The 16712-nt window shown below is 36.4% G+C and overlaps 1 protein-coding gene across 2 annotated transcripts in view; it reads left to right on the top strand.

Moving 5' to 3' along the window:
- Window positions 1-16712, top strand: part of VAV3 (vav guanine nucleotide exchange factor 3) — a 172739-nt gene extending 156027 nt beyond the window's left edge. For both annotated transcript variants that reach the window (XM_056355518.1, XM_056355517.1), the window contains exons 25-27: window positions 1180-1309; window positions 11997-12148; window positions 14014-16712. In XM_056355518.1, the coding sequence (XP_056211493.1) occupies window positions 1180-1309; window positions 11997-12148; window positions 14014-14055 (324 nt within the window). In that variant the 3' untranslated portion in view covers window positions 14056-16712. The remainder of the gene's footprint in view (window positions 1-1179; window positions 1310-11996; window positions 12149-14013) is intronic.

Genomic DNA, 16712 nt, shown 5'->3' with positions numbered 1-16712 from the left:
TTATTTTTTTTTAACTAGAAGGAAATGATTGAACATAGTACTGTTTCCTTATTTTGACCTAAGTTTGGCTTGGTCAACTTTGATTTTGGAAATCTAGAAGTAAATAGAATGGAATGACTGAGGTACTGGTAGGAGTGAAAGGTTTGCAGTTAAGTACATTGCTTTGTGCTTGCATTTCTGAAGAGTGAAATCTCACAGCTGAAGTATTGTTAATCAAATGAAATATGTTTGCTTTGAATTATCTGGTCACTTTAATCTTATTCTAGACTTTGTGTACAAACTGTGATATTGACATTATTAGGGCTAATTCAGAAGTAAGACAGTGGCAGGGACTGAAGATCACAACATGATGTAACATGTTGTCAGTTTTGATGGGTGCTACCTTCTTTAGTAGAAACGAAAGTTACTTATCTCCTTGTTACATAAACTATTTGAGGTAGTTTTTTTAAAATATTTTCATATATATGTGTGTGCTTATATAGAAAACTTGTGTGTGCATATGTATGTTTATATATATATGCACACATATACATACACAAGCAGAGACAAATTTTTAGATAGGGCGTAAAGAAAATGTGAAATGCTGGATTTTAGTCAGTTTGCACTACCTGAAAAAAAAAGCCCAACCAAACCCCAAACCAAAAAACCAACTCCACCCACCCACAAATTTTAATGGCAGACTTGAAAGTTTTACATGGTCTGTGTATCTGCTCGTTACATTGTGCTGACTTATATGCAAGCCTTATGCTTTATTTTGGATCTGTGTACTTACAGATACATTAATGGATAAACATAACTTATCATTGCAAAAGAAATTGGAGAAAACAAAGACAGTTACTGTTATATATATAACAAGCAAGTGACCTTGCTTTCTGCCTAACTTCAGACAAATACACGCTCCGCCTGGCTCTAAGAGGCAGTTAAGTGTTGACTCTGACAATAAGGCTTTATTTAAAAAAAATGGATAACCAGCAAACCTAAAACCCCCAGTTAAGTGGCACTGTAAAAGCAGTTCATATTTAGGATACTTGATTTTTTTTAAAATAAACATGTACTGTGGGTTGTTGTATTATAAAATAAGATTACTTGTAGGATAAAACTGTCATTGACTGTACAATAGAATGTTGAAAAGGATGTGGTTTCAATTTCCAATGACATAATATTTTTCCTTTCTGAAAGGAACTCGTGGAATATTATAGGCACCACTCTCTCAAAGAAGGCTTTCGAAGTTTGGATACTACTCTTCAATTTCCATACAAAGAATCTGAAAATTCAGTGGGACAAAGGAGTAGCAGAACAGGTGGCAACTGTGAGTATTTTAAATTACTGTATATTATTTTCTGTCATGTAAATACTAAAAGGACAAGGTACTTTGAACATCTTCATTTTCCATTTTTGACATGTAACCAATTAATATGGTAATACTTTTAGCTAGGATTTTTTGAAGCTAAGCAGATTCAGATCTGCCAGGAGGTTTATAAACATGTCTAGCAAGTTTGTCTTGCTGCCAAACTTAAAATCTCCATGATACTCAAAAATCTATTAGGCGTGCTCGTGAGAGATTAAACTGCATCCTGCTGAGTTTTTTCAGACATTTGCATACACGCAGCTACAAGTGTTAATAATATCTGTGACAATTTCTAATCCTTAAAAGGGGATTTAAATAAATCAGTCTTGTAGTGTGGCCATATGAAGTAGCATTTCAGTAACACCACGTATATTTCTCAAAAAAACACATTAGATTTACTGTATCATCATTATTTTTATGCCTGCCTTTTAACCTTAAATTTTTATTACCCGCCTCTAAGCTTCTGAAAGTTAATGAACTACTGTACAATATAAATACCGGTTAAAAAGTTTTGAAGTTTAGAAATAAACTGAGATTTACAATGCATGTGATATTCTTTATTTAACTTATTACAATTTAAGTGGAAGTTAGCGTGATTTTTAGCACACGTACAAGTTCAATATTAATGATAAAAACAATCACATGGCTGGCCTCTGGAAACTATATAATGTTTCTTTCAAAGAGCAAATATTAGATTTGCAGTTCTGCAGACAATGGCTGTATCTTTCTATTGCAACAGATAATAAGAGGAAAACAAAACTTAATGGAGATTTTAACAGTGTGAAGACTGCTGTGAAGGGCCACAGAGTGCAGTGTAGTCTTTGTGATGAAGCTGGCTGTATTACTTTCATTTGCTGTGTTTGTGAGCTTTTGTCTATTTGCTTGCCTCTGCTCCATAACATTTCTTTAACTTTGGAGACTTTTTTCCTCTCCTAATTAAAGTGAAGATACTTTAGGACAGATGATTTTAAGAAACCAGTGTGTGTCTGTGCATTTCATGTGCTCTGTCTCTATCTCCAAATTCCTCTTTATTCCTTGCATTTCTGTTTTCTTTCACTGCTTCCCAGGACTCCTGCCAGTTGTCTCCCTGCTATGCTGTATCTCAGTACATCCCTGTTCTTGATCAATTTATCTGTTCCATCCTTTCTCCTTTGTGTAGCTGGCAATCTTCCTTGGGTTCTCTCTTGTCATCTCTTCTGCTTTCCTCATCCCTTGCCTCCTCACAGCACTGAGGCTTTAATTGTTGAGAAGATATACCCAGCTTAATTTACTTTGAATTTGTTTTGGTTATTATTGACTGTGAGCAGAACCAGTTTTTCTTTACCGTCTTAGGCCAGTTAGAATGTATCTATACTGTCCACCAACTTACCAGTCTGCAAGAACATTAGCTTTATGGTTTCATTCTTTACAAGTTAGAAGACGTATGGTACATCCTCAGTACCTTCAATCCATGGACAAAAGAAAGCACCTCCTTTAGCAAGGTGTTTTAAGGCAGTGCATGGAAGAGCAAGAGGAACGAGTGCGGGATGCTCTTATTTGAACCAAGGGGATAAAAAAGTGCATCTTGGCTACAGTAAATACTAGACCTTTAGTGTTACAAACTGTGCAGGTGGGAACTGGCAGGTTTTGTCTTATACCAAACTGATCAAAAAAACCTCTCAGTTCTCAAACTCTTCATATAAAATCTGAAAGATTTCCACAGTTCTGCTAGCCTACTTAGATTGACTCTGGATAGCACTTTCACTTAATGTATTTGACAGTTTCTTTTAAAGCGTTAGCATGTCCCCATGAATGTGTGTGTTTTGTTGTGGTTTTTTTTTCCTTTGAAAGCAAAATTTCCATGATTAACAGCCCATCTGTGAGTTGTGCTGCTCAGTTTTAAAGCTGTGCTGTTCATTCTTACCAAGTTGGTGTTAGAATAGCTATATATCTAGGCTGTGTGAACACTGCTGGGCTAAATTTGGAAAGAAGCTGGTAAACTTTAGGCTGCGGTTTTGTTAAGTAGAGGAAGCAAATAAGTCATGGGGTAGTGGTTAGTCAGTGAGTTTACTTCACAGCCACTCTTAATCTGAGTGCAAGAAAAAGAGTTGTTGAAATGAAGCCAGACAAGACAGCTGAAGAGAGAAGGGCACTTTCCTTCCCCTCTCCAGTTGTGCAACTACTTGGTGTCACATTCACCGTATTATAACAGATGTAGGGCTGAAGCTGGTGAATGCAAAGGACTATGGCACTTTGAAGCTGATTTTAAGGAGGTTTGGGATTTCAGCTCAGTATTTTGCGCTATACTATTCACATGACTGTATCTGGATTTTTAAATGAGGCCGTTTTTTTGAAAGACATCAGCTTCTTACTCAAAATGGCTGGTCTTTAGTATATACAATTGCCAGAATAACTAGGAAAAGTATTTCTGAAAAACATGAGTTGAACCACTGTAGACTTTGACAGAATTGTATCATCTTCTGCTGCCAAAGTCTTTGAGCTGCTGTGAAACTGAATGGCAATACCAAATTAACTTCGCTTTCTAGAACGATGTGAGAAAAAATTATAATCATTATTTGTAATTGTCATGTTTTCATTTACCCATTGAAGGAGAGAAAACCAAGTGGCATTTCAGCTTACTTGCAATTTCTGATATGAATCATAATAAATCAATTGTAACTTCTTAAATTTTCAGGGAATTTGATTCTCCCTTCAGCAGCTACTAGATTTTTAGAAGGAAAATCTTCATTTTATGGAGATAGTTAATTTGGCTTCCCACTTTAATTAGAAATTTGCTTTTTAGTCTCATGGTCTTGCAGAAGTCACCCAGTCTGTTCTGATATTTATCATACACTTTAATGTAGTTGTAAAAGCTGTCAGACTTTTTATTTTTCTCAATATAGAAATTCAATTTAATTAGGAAGATTTCTGGGGAAATGGTACATTCTTTCTTATTAATTTTTCAGTCCTAGGCTTTTCTAGACATAGCATGATCAAATTTTGGTTTGCTACACAGAAAAATTCCAAGTCTTACGTTAGAATAGTGGGGTGATTGACGAATTAATGAAATAAAGGCAAAAATTCAAGAAAAGTTGACGTTCTTCTACAGAATGGTTTTTGGCACTTTATTCCGGCACAATCATGTTGAGAAATCTGAATCTTTTAGAAATCTAGATTTTAAAGTAACCTTAATTGCAAGGTTACTCAAATACTATTTGAGTGACTGTCATCACCTGTAGATCAGGAGTAGGTACATTAACTAGTTATGTCATTCTACTACTTAATGCATTAACTGCATAAAAGTATCTGTTCATAAAGTAAAATAAACCAAGTGTCACTACAGCCCTTAAGGAAACAAAAGGACCCAGCCTTTCTCCTTAAAAGCGAACGCTAAAACCCTCATCAATGACATTTAAAAATAGACTAGTTATCTAGTGGGGTTTCTTTGCCCACATAAGTTTATTTGTCCAGTATTTCACACGTAAGACCAAACCTCCAGTTATACTGGACAGGAAAATTCTAAAAAAATTAAGACAATACACAGACAGGAAAGGACCAGCCACCCCCTATATAGCACCTAACCAGTCTTTACTCCTGCATGCTGCTTTTGCACACTATCATTGTACTTCTGTAGAAATAAAGGCAGTTATTTGTCTCTAAGAATGGGCACACAAGTTCAGCCCAATTGCCCTTTCAGTTCATGTAACGTATTCCCACACAGAGCTGTCGCCGGGGGTTCCTCGTTCCACTATAAAGGTGTTCCCCAGTTAACCTCATGCATTCTCAGACAATCTATGTAATATTAGAGGCAGAGAAAGGATCATCACTGTGAAAGTTCAGAAGGGAGTTTATAGTGTGCAGGAGACCCTGGAGTATGTTTCTTTTGTATTACTTTGAGATACTAACCTAAACTGCTGTTAGTCTGTGTTGTGGTGGGGTTTTTTTTGTTTTTTTTAAAATAAATAATCTGTAGCTTATGAATAGTAAAATAAAGTATTGGTCCTGTTTATTTTATTTATGCTAGTATTTTCATTGTCACAAATGTATCTATTCTCGTCCAGGTAAGATGCACAAAACTGCATCGTTACCTCCACCATGGATTCTTTGTTAATTCCTAGCCTAAAATAGTTGTAGTCATCATTCCTGCAACTAGCAATTTTGAAGCAAACTGATTTTATGTGTAGTCACAAGGATAAATTCAGGGAAGCAGCTGTATGTGGTGAATATAACCCTGCTACATTTTGAAGGAACACTCTTGGTCAGTAATTATAGATATTATTAGGTATAATTTAAAGGCTACATTATCATTTATGCAGTTGAAGATAGACTTCCCTTTCCAAATCACAGCTGGGAGCAGAGATCCCAACTTTATTAGACTTTGCATGCTATATATATATTCATTGCCTCTTCAAAACAAGGACAAAATGTGAGAACATGCCAACAAACTGTAGTTCAATTTGAAGCAATTTTAGTTCTTTTAATCTAATTTTGTATTGAAAAATGTCAACCTTAGGTTTGCTGGCAGTAGAACAAGTGTACCTCTTATCTTTAACCTGAGGAAACTGGTAGAGGGACTAGGATGATATGCTGGTTCTGCCTAGGCCAAACTTGTTTTTGCTTGATATCAAGGGTTTTCTCTCAATTGGGGAAGACTGCAAAAATGCGCAATACAGTTTACCTGTGGAATTCCTATTGATATTAATGACTTATCAGGGCAAAATGCATTCTTTTTCCCACGCATATTATGAGTTCCCAGTTCAATTGGTACTTAGACTATATTCCTAATTAAGAGTGTGTGACTAGTCTTCCTGGGCTCGAGAAGTTGTCTTATGCATGCGTGAGTTCCTGCTTTTGTACTGTTAAGAAGTGGGGCATACAAAATTAAAGAAGAAAAATTTCTGTTAAATCTGAAAATATTTGCAAGAGTCTGCAGTTTTAATTTGCTTCTCTGAAACCCTGAATGGGTGTCATCTTTCTACTTTACTCTTTGAAAAATGCAATTGTTAAAAATTAAGTCATAGATCCAAATTTTCTAGTTATTATAGTCAATTTCCTTCCAGACATCCTTAGTAGGGAACTTTAGTTTCCTTATTATCAATGAATTATATAGTTAAAAAACGATTATTTAAATCTTGTGCCAGTATTTCAATGTTCTTTTGCTTTTCTCTTTTTCTCTTTCTTTCTCTAAGCCCCTTCTTTGTTCTGTGGGTTTTCTTTTGTAACTCCTCCAGACTACAGCTTTGTTCCCCCTTCCTCCACTCCTTTCTGGTCAGGTACTGCTTTACTGCTTTTATATTTCTTCTAAATTTGCTTCTGTTGTTTCTGTGTGCAGCAAGCAAGGGAAGGGACGAATCTAATACTTCAGTTCTTCTTGGACTCCAAAAACTGAATTATTACATCTTATTCTTGGAGTGTAAAAGAAATCAAACTCTTAATCTTTTGAAAAAGTGTATATTACAATAAGCAGTTTGAACAGGTGTTGCAAGGCTCAATAGTTGCAGCAGATTTAATCAATGATCACTTGACTGTTAATTTGCTATGCAGTTGATGTCTATGAGCTATATATATTTTAATGTATTTTTTCAAATGCACAATCCCGAAAATTTCATTGCTTGTAGATAAACAATATATTCGTCCCATCCCTGCAGCAAACCACACTGCAGCAGTGTCTTAGAATACAGTACTTTTGTAGAAAATGCTTTCTTTAAATTCTGCATTAACATTGTTAATTAATTTTACCCATCTGTTCTCTAAATATTGTTTTCTTTATTCTCATTTAACCATGTCTGGCTTTAATAGATGCAAACATTTTAAACTAAGAGACTGCATAAAAATGCTTACAGTAGCAATGGTAGTCTCAGTTAGTGCTTCAGTATGGCTGTGACTTGCTCTGGTCTCTGAAGACCTAGTCTTCAAAGAGGTGAACTGCACCACTGGACAATTCCAGAAGAATTTGGCTTGTAGGAAGGTAAATGCCTTTGAGGAGCATATGGAAGGAGCTACTACTGTTGAGAATGCCGTGTAACTCATGTTACACTGACACACCTCCGTGTACAAAGGGTGGAGGACTTGGCCTCGGTTGTGCAGATCGGGACTGAGGCTGCCTTTTGCACCAGGGAGGGGGAGGTGCCTGGCACGCGTGAATGCGAGTGCAGTCATAATCAAGAAATGACTAGGAGATCTGAGTAGGCAGTGTGTTTTACAGTTGTCCCACAGAAGTTGTCCAGATTGCTTAGTGCTCCAAGATGGATTCTTAAGGCTTTCTATAGTTTGTAGAAGGGAAGAGGATGTAGGTGGCAGCTCAGTAGTAGAATGGTTAGTGTGCTTACTTGTGCTGAGTGTCTCTGATGAGCCCTCACATGATTGAGGCCAGGGATTTCGATCTCAATATCCTATACTGCTCTTGAATGCTTTGCTCCTTGGTGGTTCACTGTTTTGGGGTGTTTCTTCCATTTGTCTCAATTTACATACAGATTTTTTGGCGGGCAGATACCTTTACTTCCAGTAACCAGAGAGTAGAGAATCCAAGCTTTAAGGCACTCTTCAAACTGACATTTATGTAAGGGGACACATCTGTAGAAGAGCTGAATAGAAAGCCATTCTGGTATAGTTGTTCACCCTGTGGTTGTGACATTCAGCTGGAATGTCTGAAGCACTCATCTCATGTGAATCAGAGAATGCAAAGGAGTTAAGTTTTGGCCCTTTATTGTCCGTAAATACTGTGAGCTTCTATTTTTTTGGGCAAGGATAGAAGATGCTGCTTTTCATTCAACTGCACAGTACTTGATTATAGTCTGTTCTTAATGAAACTTGTATCTGTTCCATGTAAATGAAACTGTGAAGTTGCCTACAGTGATAGAAGAGCAATCAAGACTCGGCATTACTTTAAGCCTGTCACACATTCCCATATATTCCCGTATGTGATTTCAACACATTTATAATTACACTCCTTTTTTCCTGTGAAAAACTGCTTTACTAGAAAATTCTTAAGTTACTGTAACAATAGGTAAGGATTCAGTGTCCTGCATATTGCAGTATGCTGTGTATTTATTTATACTATATATAGTACAAAAATAAAGGAAAATGTTGATTAGTGATTCTTAATTTAAGTTTATTTATCTGTTGGAATGGGATTTCTTATCCTGATAGGTAGGCTACATTACTTCATATGATCTTAGTAAAGCCATCTTTTTTAAAATAGCCAAAAAAATCACTTATATTAAATGCACAAATACTTATTTCATGATATTACAAATATTTTTTTCAAAAGGATCTTCAGAGCTGGCTTAGTTGTGCTGATGTGGAAGTTGGTAACAGAGGAGAAGGGTTGGCTACAGAGCGCTACCGGAGGTGCTGCCCGTGCTTGTGTAATAGAAGTGAGGTTTGGTTAAGCAGTGCAAGTAAATGTGCATTGCTTCAAGGAGCGTGGAAACTAATACACAAGAGCAACCCTTAGGGGATATGGCTGCAGAATGATGAGGAGGCCATACCACAAGGAGAGTGTAAACAGCTACTCACAGCTTTTGTAATAATGAGTTGGCCTTTAGGCTCAGGCAGAAATGTGAGCTAGACCAGCTTGCTGTGATCACATGGAGCCTCTTTTGTTTGCATCCCAGTTTCCTTCATCAGTGGTCTAAACTAGTATTAAAATTCATTTGCAGCACATCTATCTCACTGTCAACGAGCAACTTTTCCAGCGTACTTTAGTGTAAATCAAAGCTGACTAATTCCCTGTCTCTTCTTAGCCTCCTGTTTGCAGAAGGAAAGGCTAGGTTAAGCAAAGGTATATTTTTCTCATTCACACACTTACCTTTTATTCACCTCCCTCAGATCTCTCACTATTTCCTGTTAATCCTCTGAGTATCTCCCTCCTAATAAACAAGATCTATTTATTACTGATTTCTCAACAGCTTCTTTCATTTTTCCCCCTCTTTAATTTCTCATTCTCCTGTTGGGCGGTTCCTTTCCGTCAACCTCTGTTAATCCCATTCTCTCCTCATTCTCCCTGTAGCTATCCTCTTTCTTTCCTTCACCCAGTGTTTCTTCTCTCTCCCATCTGTGCAGATGTCCTTTCCACATGCTGACTGTCTTCCTTCAAGTTTTGTTTATCCTGGGAGAGCTTTGATTGGGAATTCAGGGATGATAGTCTCTGTTCAAGTTGGTTTTATAACTATGTCACCATAGAGATATGGTTAATGTTTCCTCCAAAATTAAGCACTGTCGTTTTCCTGTATTCCCCCACTCATCTGGCTTCCTTTTATATATTTCCTAGAATGAGCATCACTCTTATTTGGAAATATGGGTGTTGGATTCTAAATTAATCTTAATTCTGCCATGTTGTGCCTCAAGACTTTTGATATACATGGTTTTGATTTCTCTTGCTGCTTTCTCCTTTTCCTCTCTGGCTTTACAACTTGAAAAAGAGTTAAAGTCCTCTTTTTTCCCAGATGTGCCCCCCTCTCTATCCTAATTTTCCTCAGCATTTTCCCTCATTATTTTCCCATGCATTTCTTCCCTCCTTAGTTCTTTTCTTTCATGTTTTCCCAAATTTATTCATATTTGCCTCATGTAATCTTCTTCCTTGCCCCTTTATCTCCTTTCTAGAATCTGAAATGATACCATGCTCCCCAGAATTGCTCCTTCCATCCTGTGATGCTTCCCCAAATCTGCCAGTGATATTGCTGCACACCTATAAATGGTTACTGACCTTACAATCAATAACTGCTCTTCTTGTTTTTTTCTTTCTCCAAAACAATTGCTGTCCATGAATTTTCTTTCCCTGTAAAATTGATTACTGCAATGCTGATAAGGTATAGGACATTTCACGTCAGGATCTAAACAAGTAGCATCTACATCTGACTTGCTTAGAGGGGGAAAAAAGTATGTTTGAACTATAACATCTTTATATAGTAAATATAAGCAATAAATTGAGATGCTGGTTCTCTTTTATATGGCATCTTGTATGTCTTGTATCAAGTATCTGATAAGCAACTAGACATAACCAGTGTGAAAGGTTGGACTAAGCTTCAATGGCATGATATAAAAGAGGGCATAATCTGTTGCCAAAATAGATTTTTAGGCATTGAATTTTTGTGATACATCTAATAATATTTTAAACATAGTATTTATTGTTATTTTAAAGTAACTTTTTTGAATTGCCACTGTAAGATAAAAATATTTGACTATGATTTTCATATATTTTATACTATTATGCAAAAGCCTCCATTTCTATAAATGTCCCCAGTGAGGTCAGGAGAAATCTTAAATACAAGCACAACTGAAACTGTCAAGATTTTCTAGCCCATTTGCCATATTTTGTGTTCCTGATTTAATGTAAAGGCAACTAGCTATGAACTTTTCGTGTTACATTGTTGAAGCAATTGCATTGCAAAACTAGAACCTTAATGGTATTTCCTAAAGATGATAGGGAATTTCTAAGAAATTGGAAAGGGTTCTGAGAAAAAGGATTATTATATGTACATTCTGTCAAGTCATCCGTCATGCTCATATGATGAAATCTTCTGAAAGCTTTTCAGTAGGAAGCTTGCTTCTGCTTGTAAACTCCTGTCTGGACTGACTTAAATAGGAAAACAATGGTACTGATGGAAAAAAAATACGAATGCTTTAGCCAGATTGGATTAGCAATCCAACTACAAAGTGCAATAGAGTAGTAGATGTCTTTTCTAAACTGCTCAAGTCAAAGGCCTTTATCTTTTAGGTGCTATGCCCACCTGTCATTAGAGGAGTTGAGAATTCCTTTTTTCAAGTTTATATATTCTACATCAGGCTTGAAAACATAATTTCCTATAAAATTATTTGGTAGAATGGGATTGGTTTTTGAAATGAGGCTTTTTTCACATTTGGTTTTTAAAAATATTTCACAACTTTTTATTGCTTAGAACGTCTGAGCTTTGCATTGGCATTTACGTTGATGTAGCTTTTAGAGTATTAATTTCACTGAAACTTGGGAAAAAATCTGTAAGGTTTTTTTTCTTCATGAAAAGTTTTGTAGAACAAATTCATGGGTGATTTACAGAATAATCTCCTGAAAAGAGTAGATTTACATCAGCCAATGTTCATGCAATTTGTAACAAATGATCCATACACATTTTCTGTGGAAACTTCTACTATTTTGCTCATGATGATGTTAGTTTCCAATTTTAAGTGCATTAATGTTTAACTTGGGAGTTGTTTTTGAAAGAACAGCACCTTATTCTGTTTGTTTTGCTTCATTAGAGGTTTAAAGTTAAATCAACTGTAAATGCTAATAATTCTTTTGGAAAGAAACTAGTGACCTGTAAAATATGTTGATGCACGTTAACGGGCAGCAAGTTTTATTATGAAGCATAAAAATATAATCATTTTAAATGTATGTAGAAATTTTGGGATGGGGGATATTTTATTTACGGTTCATCTAGTTTTGACTCTTTTCTAAATAAAAATGACTATTAAAAAAAAATCACATAAAATCCCTTCAACTTTTATACCATTCACCTATGTTTAAACCTTCTTGATCTCTGTGGTGTAGATGCTTTCACGTTTATATAAAATTAATGCCAGTGTATGTTGTGAAATATTTTTTTTTATATTTTACAGTACTGCTATTTACATTACTTGAGTAGCCTTCAATTAACAAATGCTAAGACTATCAATGTCTGTTTCATTTCAGTGCTAAGCCCGAAGGTGATAGGCATTGCCATAGCCAGGTATGACTTCTGTGCAAGAGACATGAGAGAACTGTCCTTATTGAAAGGGGATGTTGTAAAAATTTATACAAAGATGAGTGCAAATGGCTGGTGGAGAGGTGAAGTAAATGGAAGGGTAAGGTGGTTTTGTTTTTTTTTTTTTCTTTGTCTCATTTCTGCCTTCACTGACAGTGATTTTGTAAAAAAAATATGTGTTCCTACATCATAAACTTTCTTTGTATATTTAAATTCACAACATACAATGTGTTCTCATCTGTGTTTCATAGGAGCCGGGCAGAACACTTGCCAGGCAGCTTTCCCAGCATCTAAATTAATTGGTTATTTAACGTGACCTACAAGGCTGAATATTTGGGTGAGATTATAAGGTTGGAAAGTAACCAGGGTTAATAGTGCAGCTACAGATGAACTTCTTTGAAATGTGGTGTGCACAAATATTTGTGATGAAAACCTCAGGTTACTGGTGCTGTGGAAATCTGTTCAGCAGTTTAACAAAGAATGATTTCCACACCTTTCTGCCAGACTACAATGCAATGGCATTAGCAACCTTATAGAAACCTTCTTCTTTGGTTTCTAAACATGTGTCTCATATGAAGTGGCATATTCAGCAGGGATTTTTACAAAGTCACTTTACACTGCACTCTGAGACTTGCATTGAAGTGAAGTTTCAGTTTTGACCTATAAAGTCTATATTGTTTCAAACTTAGTATATTGCTCTTTAATGCAGATCAGTCAGAAGTATTTGAGCTGCTGTTTCCATGTTTTCATGGGCTGAGATGCAGGGCCAAGGAATGCAAAGTGGAAGAAAGGAAATCTGCTGGAAGCTGGAAATGAGAGTTGCAGGCCCAGTTGAAGTAGATGTCCAGATTTACTGCTTTGTGCAATTTGGAGAACATTTTTTTAATTTTTTTTTTTTTAAAATGTACGTGAGCCTGGTTGTGCTCTTGAAGTGAAACTATCAATTAGGCAAGAAGAAATAGGGAAGCAGAAGAAATAGTGGTCATCCTATATACATTTTACATGTAAGAAAACTGAACGTCTCATTCTAATGCAAAATATCCTAAAGGATGTCCTGTTAACTGTGTTAGCATTCTTTCTGATGGCTTTCATAGCCTGGACTTGAGATCATAAGCTCATCTCTGGAGATATTTTGGCAAGGTAGTCTAAAACAAAATTTATGCAGTTACTCCTTCCAATCATGCTCTAGGTTTGGTTTTGAGGTCTTTCATGAGTGCTCAATTGACTTAGGTATGAAGAAGTCTGAGTGAAAAACCTGAAACAAATAGATAAGACAATAAGAAATACATTACGTTGCTTCCCTGTGTGCCTTATATAATCTTAGGCACATCATTATTCAGAATGGAGATAACATTATAACTTACGAAATGTGAAACACCGGACTCTGCCTTCTGGTTCTGACATATTTAAAACTCCTGTTGGTGGCAGTGGAATTTAGCTCCATGTAATGCAACAAATCAGGCACGCTTTCCTTTGTAAGAGGATTCCCTGAACCTCATGAAAGCCTGTTAAATATTTAATGGCGTATTTAAAAAAAATAGCAGCAGCATCCCGCCTTTTATAAAACTACTTCTGGTTTTGGTATTTCTAGACTTTTTTTTGTCCTGAATGACTTTTTTTTCCTGAATACTCAGACTTCTCATTTGGGCAAAAGTGGATTTCTATTTGTGGGTTGGGTTTTTTTTGTGTGTGTGTGTGTGTGTGGTTTTGGAGGGGTGGGGAGAGGGGGGAGGGCATGGGCGGGCAGGCGGGAAGGGAAGGGGAGAGGTGTTTAGTTTCCAGATTATAGTATCTGCAAGTTATTCTTTGTTTAGGGTACTTACTCGAACTGTGACAAGTCAGTCAAGTTAATCTTTTCAATGTTATATGTACTGAGCAGAGCCATTCTTGTATTGCCTAGTTCAGCCATTTAAAAAGTAACTGTGCATCTCATGTATTATTTTGTTCTGCTTTTCCCCTTTTTAGGTGGGCTGGTTTCCATCAACTTATGTTGAAGAGGACGAATGAATTAAAATCTTTCCTCTGCTGACCAGCAGTTTCAGGGATTGTAAAAATCTAATATCTTCAAAGTGTTACTGGTCTCGTTAAGTATTTAAACAGCAGCATTTTTGTCTGTCTAAACCTTCCAGTCTTAATGTTGGGATTTATACAGAAGTTTGTGCTGACAGATTATTACCTTGCTCAGAGCTGTGCAAGAAACAACCTGCCAGTTTGCCATCACTGGGGTTCAGTACAAAGTCCAACCTTCACCTTCCCAGAAGATTTCTGGAAAAATTGCTTTATGCTCCTTTTCATTTCACCCTGTACTACACCATGAATACTAGCAATGGCTGAATATTTAATAAGTCTCTTTTCTTCTAGCTAACATCTGTGATGGTACAAGGAGATGAAGGCTTATTATTCCTCCTTATCACTGCATTCAGAAAGCAGAGTTCAGTCATTCCAGTGGGCCTAAAGTATAGTCAGTAGACTTGTCTTGAAACATCAGACCACTTATCACCTTACAGCTCCACTCACAAACACATTTTGAAGAAAATACATAGTAAACATGATTAGCATTCATGCATATATAATTTGTTAACTGACTGCTTTGATGTCCTGCTTAAATCTTCTAACAATTTGTTTTAAGACAACATTTGGAAAAGGTGTAGTGATGTGGTATGGCTTGAAAAAGCATCCAGAAAGTGGAATTGTGGGATCCGTTTTTGTCATCCCAGGTCTTTTTGTGTGAGGTTTTTTCATTTAAGCAGCTGACCATAAAAGTGCAACTGAGTCATGGCCAGTTTTAAAGTTTTCAGCATTAACATCAAATAAGTATTGTGGACCTATTCTGTGGGAGAATATACTAATGCAAGGTGATGTCAATTCTCAAGAAAAAAACCTGTTTATCTTAACTGCTTGATTGATTCAGAAGAACTTTGACACTTCCAACTCTAAACTGTCTTTTCCTAGTTAGAGAGGAGTTTCTACCACCTTTTGTGCTCTTATAAGGTAATGCAAAGGCAACTTGCAGAATTCTTGGTGCCCAGTCCTCTCTTGTTCCCTGGGACACTAAACAGCAGCGAGTGAGTGGTCTTGTTTCAGTGTTATGAACATCTGCAAGGAAAAATATGTCTAGGTTAGACAGCTTGAAACATCAAGCCTTGTAAAGTGGTGTCCACCCATTGGTGAGGCAGTCTTTAAATATATTTATGGAGGGTCAGAATGCTGTAGTTATATGTTAAAATAAATGTGGGTGGTATCTTTGTATGTGCACTTTTAAGTATTTAGATAATGTCTAACCTGACTTGAAAACTTCTAAGAAAATAAAGCTCTTTCTTTTTCTTTGCATTTTCTTTCTAGAGTAAAGTTGACCAATCAAGAAAGTTAATTCAGCCTGTCCCACATCCTCTTTTTTGCTTTTCCCTTTTCACATAGTCATCTTGCAATTAGTGTGCATAGACACTGTGTGATTTAACACTGCAGTTTTTCCCACTCTACAAGCAACATAATTAATGTTGACCAATCAAGAAAGTTAATTCAACCTGTCCCACATCCTCTCTTTTGCTTTTTCCTTTCCTCTTTTCACATAGTCATCCTGCAATTAGTGTGCATAGACACTGCGTGATTTAACACTGCAGGTTTTCCCACTCTGCAAGCAACATAATATCCACTGTTCGTCCATGGAGCAGAATCTGCTAGTACATATTTCAGATTGTTTTTGGCTGTCCCCAGTGTTCTTTGCTTCTTTCTGGCCTCCTTCTGGCCATCAGAAAGAGCCATGCACAGCACAGAGGATTCATAATAATCCCCTGTCTCTGCAACCATCCTACCCATCTGCTACACCTAGCATGCACTGCTGTGTGACCAGGTAAAGAGAGGATCTTCCAATTAGAAATCCTCCACTTGTGAGATTCAGCTTTGCAGATGAAACTCTGCTGATGCTCTAACTTTTCAAGGATTTACCTCAAAATTATGTAAACTGTGATTGTGTTGAGTACATTACTTGTTGGAACAATTGAGAACATTTGTAAATATGTAGATTATGCATAAAACACATTTTGTAAATTATGTGTACAGCAGGGTAGACTAGAGTATGCCATCTTTGATCATGTTTTGCCATGCAGTTTTATTGTCCGTTGTGAGCTCGATCCTATATTCCTTAAGTAGACAAAGTTGATTCTTGCACAGTTTTGCCTGCTCAAGGGGTAGAGGAATAGGCTCTAGGCCTGTGAGGTGTTTAGTGCTTTGCTGTCAGGTAGTTCTGAGAAGAGGCAGTTTAATTCAGTAAGAGTTGAGAAATATATCAGTCATTTTCAACAGCTTGGTTTTAGAATAATTTTGAGTTGTTTTTCCATCCTAAAGTCACTGTAAAGCTTTTAAGCAATCGCTGAGTCCAATAATCAGCCTTTGAGAAGAATGGAAGCCATAGCTGAACTGACACTTGTGGCATAAATCTACATGTCGTTGTCTGTGTTTAATGCCCTGTATTGATTGAGTTAATGCTGCATCTTAAACTATATTTTGAGTACCAAAGACTTCCTATCTATTCTGGAGTGTCTCTTTCATGTGCTGCTTTTGCCTGTATGGAGGTTTTGTTGTCATGCAATAATGGTTACAGTACTTTAATTTGTACTATTTTGTAAATATGTTAAATATAATAAACTGGTTAATTTTTTGTTTAA

This window comes from Falco biarmicus, chromosome 11 (genome assembly GCF_023638135.1).
Source record: "Falco biarmicus isolate bFalBia1 chromosome 11, bFalBia1.pri, whole genome shotgun sequence".
Lineage (NCBI taxonomy): Eukaryota > Metazoa > Chordata > Aves > Falconiformes > Falconidae > Falco > Falco biarmicus.
This window is presented reverse-complemented; position numbering and strand designations above follow the sequence as displayed.